Here is a 3,752-nt window from a genome sequence, read left to right on the forward strand (position 1 = left end):
CACAAACCTCAATAGATATAATTTTACAAGGAATTGATTATAAAATTGACACGAGCCTTTTTTCTAAAACCTTAAAATAATAATAGATTATAAAAGATCTTTCATCACTTTTATATAATTGTTCTATTTCCAACCATTTAAATACAACTTTTATATCAATACAGTACTTGTACTCGTACTTGATTTCCAACCATTTAAATACAACTTACCTATATTTCTATAATCTTTTGAAAATTTGTCCTCGTGTTAGTACATTGTATATTTTATAAATGGCTTAATTACCTACTTAGTCCCCATGTTCGGAGGTAATTTGCTGTTTAGTACCCGGTTTTAAAAATGTAGGCATTTGGTACCTATGTTTTGAAATTTGTATCAATTGAATCCTACCCACTTAACGCCGTTATAAATCTAACGTTTTTTCTGACTGTGTATGTGATTTGTGGACGAGCGGTTATGGACGAGCGTTCGCTTCGCTGGACGAGCGTCCTCTTCTGCCTGACTGGGCGTTCGCTTCGCTGGACGAGCGTCCTCTTCTGCCTGACTGGGCGTTCGCTTCGCTGGACGAGCGTCCTCTTCTGCCTGACTGGGCGTTCGCTTCGCTGGACGAGCGTCCTCTTCTGCCTCGCTGGACGAGCGTCCTCTTCGCTGGACGATCGTCCTGAACGCTCGTCCACAAACGCTCGTCCACAAATCACATACACAGTCACAAAAACGTTAGATTTATAACGGCGTTAAGTGGGTAGGATTCAATTGATACAAATTTCAAAACATAGGTACCAAATGCCTACATTTTTAAAACCGGGTACTAAACAGCAAATTACCTCCGAACATGGGGACTAAGTAGGTAATTAAGCCTTTTATAAATCAATGGTTTTTTTCTTTTTAATTTTAGCGATGTGAAAAGACAAAGTGATATTTTAGCTTATTAATAAAAAGACGTACGTGATACGAAATATATTAATATTTTAGTTTTACAAGTTGAAAAATTAATATATATTAATAATGTAAAAAATGAGTTGTAAAGCAATTATTTGTCTTGAAAGATGTAAAGTATATTTTGAATGAAGAATATAAACGACTGAGAGCTGCTCTAGCTGTCGCATGTCGGTGGAGAGAGATAACAACATGGCGGAAGAAGAAGAAGGGGAAGCAGGTGGACACCATGTGCTCCTCTTACCAGGACCAATGCAAGGCAACGTAAACTCCATGATGAAGCTGGCACAGCTTCTAGCTCTGCATCACTTCCACATCACCTTTCTCACCACCGATTTCATCCACCGCCGCCTCCACCGTTTCGCCGACATCCACTCTCTTTCACAAACCTACCCCAACCTCGAGGTCAAGTCCATCTCCGATGGCCTCCCAGATGATCATCCTCGTTCCGATAGCAACGCTTTAGCTGACCTCTATTCTTCAATGAACTTGCACGCAAAACCTCTCATCATAGACATTATTCTCTCCCAAACTGCTGCAAAACCCAAAATCACGTGCCTCATTGGTGACGGATTCTTTGGAGGCCTCACTGCTGACGTGGCGGATGAGGTTGGGATACCGGTCATTCATTTTCGCGCCATCAGTGCTTCATGCTTCTGGGCTTTGTTCTGTGCTCCAAATCTCTTTGAGTCCAATGAACTTCCAATCAGAGGTATAAAACTATAAATTGTAATGTATGCAGTACTTGTTTGTTTGTTCGAGAGCCCTGGTTTACAAAGCTAATAGGTATGAAACTTCTAGTAGTGTTTAACGTAGTTTTGAGAAAGTGATGAAACCTAAAAATAGAATGTAAGTTGGAGTTTAGATTGAATTAACCTAATGAGAGAAGTTTTATGTTTGTTTTCAATCATCATGCTTGATACGATGAGAACTGAATCGAAACTTATTGAAGGAGAGGAAGACATGGATCGCATCATAGCCACTCTCCCAGGCATGGAAAACATTCTCCGATGTCGAGATCTTCCAGGTTTCTTTCGAGGAACAGAAACCAACCAATTAGTAGACCCTTTAAAATCCACGGTCTTTGACTGCCATCAAACGCTTCGAGCCCGAGGAGTCATACTCAACACTTTCGAGGATCTAGATGGTCCTCTATTGACCCAAATGCGTCTTAAGTTTCTCCGAGTCTTCGCCGTCGGTCCTCTCCATGCGCACTTGAACTACAGAAGAGTATCTGACGCGAAAACGACGCCGTCCACGAGTTCTTTCTGGGAAGAGGATAGAAGTTGCTTGACTTGGCTTGACTCTCAGCCGTTGAAATCGGTGCTATATGTCAGCTTCGGTAGCATTACTACCGTAACAAGGGAGAGGCTGATGGAGTTTTGGTACGGTTTGGTGAACAGCAAGAAGAGGTTCTTGTGGGTGATTCGGCCTGATATGGTGGCCGGAGAAGACAACGATGAGCGGGTAGCGGCTGAGTTGGAGGAAGGGACTAAAGAGAGGGGGTTCATAGTGGGGTGGGCGCCACAAGAGGAGGTGCTGGCACACAAGGCCATAGGTGGGTTCTTGACGCACAGTGGGTGGAACTCAACCTTGGAGAGTTTGGTGGCTGGAGTGCCCATGATTTGCTGGCCATACTTTGCGGATCAGCAGATTAACAGCAGATTTGTGAGTGAGGTTTGGAAAGTTGGGTTGGACATGAAAGATTTGTGTGATAGAGACGTTGTAGAGAAGATGGTAAATGATCTGATGGTTCATAGGAGGGAGGAGTTTCTGAAATCAGCTCAAGCAATGGCTACGTTGGCTGACAAGAGTGTGAGTCCAGGTGGTTCTTCTTACTCCAGTCTCCATGATTTGGTTGAATTCATTAAATCAGCTAGCAGGAAAATTAATTGACACTACACAATTCAAGTTTCCTTCTTGTAACCATGGCTCACATCCAATTTTAATCCTATGAAACCAGTTGAGGTGTGTCAGTGAGGTGGCCCCTAATGGTATCTTATTATTTAAGTTCCTTTACTATTTTCACCTAATAAACGCAGCTTTTCTTTTGGGGGTTTTTGTCACATCTTGATGTATTTGGTTCTTCTGGTTTCATTATTTCATTTTTCGTGTATAACTCTATACACCGGAATATGTTGTTTTTTTTTTCAATGAAAATAGTGTAACTTTCCATCGATTTTATGAAAATGGTCAAATTTTAAAAAATTAGTAAATCGTGTTTGGGGGAAGACGACTTCTTCAATGGAAGTCGTGTTTTATGTACATGATATCTCACTTTAAAATGTTTAAAAAACAAGATGAATAAAAGTCATTAGATTTGATAACGACGATGATTGTAGTAATCTTGAAAATGAGGATGAAAATGAAGATGCTGCATTACCCAAAAAAAAAATTAGTATCATAAATTTAAAGTAATTGGAGTGACTTTGTTTAAATATTGTGTATACATTATATTTTTAGACATATTTGTTTTTGGCAATACCTGTTTACAGTGATAAAGCGGTGAAAGTTGTTTTGGAACATTTCATCCATTTCTGCATTATTTCGATGAGGTTATCTTAGCATCTGGTGGCTGAATTGTTGATGTTGCCATGGTGTATTGCTCTGTGCTGTTAAATACCCACTATAGTGCTATATATAGTGGATTATTGGTTTTGTGTAATATTATGCATTTGATAACACTAGTATATTGTTGAAACTTTGTATTCTTTTCGTGTGTCTAAATCAGATATCTCTTTGTTTGTTCAACCTGATCATAAAGATTTTTTCCCACCTTCTTTTCATGTAAAATTTGAATTTTTTCCAGTAATACATAT

The 3,752-nt window shown here is 39.7% G+C and overlaps 1 protein-coding gene across 1 annotated transcript; it reads left to right on the forward strand.

Moving 5' to 3' along the window:
• The first annotated feature begins 1,057 nt into the window (after nucleotides 1-1,057).
• LOC124826720 (7-deoxyloganetic acid glucosyltransferase-like) lies at nucleotides 1,058-2,999 on the forward strand. The gene is made up of 2 exons (XM_047299628.2): nucleotides 1,058-1,645; nucleotides 1,886-2,999. The coding sequence occupies exons 1-2, from the start codon at nucleotides 1,102-1,104 to the stop codon at nucleotides 2,827-2,829; spliced, it is 1,488 nt and encodes a 495-aa protein (XP_047155584.1). The 5' UTR covers nucleotides 1,058-1,101; the 3' UTR covers nucleotides 2,830-2,999.
• Nucleotides 3,000-3,752: the final 753 nt, after the last annotated feature.

Source organism: Vigna umbellata, chromosome 7 (genome assembly GCF_029865625.1).
Source record: "Vigna umbellata cultivar VRB3 chromosome 7, Vumbellata_1.0, whole genome shotgun sequence".
Classification (NCBI taxonomy): Eukaryota; Viridiplantae; Streptophyta; class Magnoliopsida; order Fabales; family Fabaceae; genus Vigna; species Vigna umbellata.

Excerpts from the sequence above, each read along its gene's own strand:
- LOC124826720 (XM_047299628.2), top strand. The coding sequence starts at position 1,102 with ATGTCGGTGGAGAGAGATAACAACATGGCGGAAGAAGAAGAAGGGGAA. Across the intron at positions 1,646-1,885 it reads CAATGAACTTCCAATCAGAG|GAGAGGAAGACATGGATCGC; the intron begins GTATAAAACTAT and ends AACTTATTGAAG.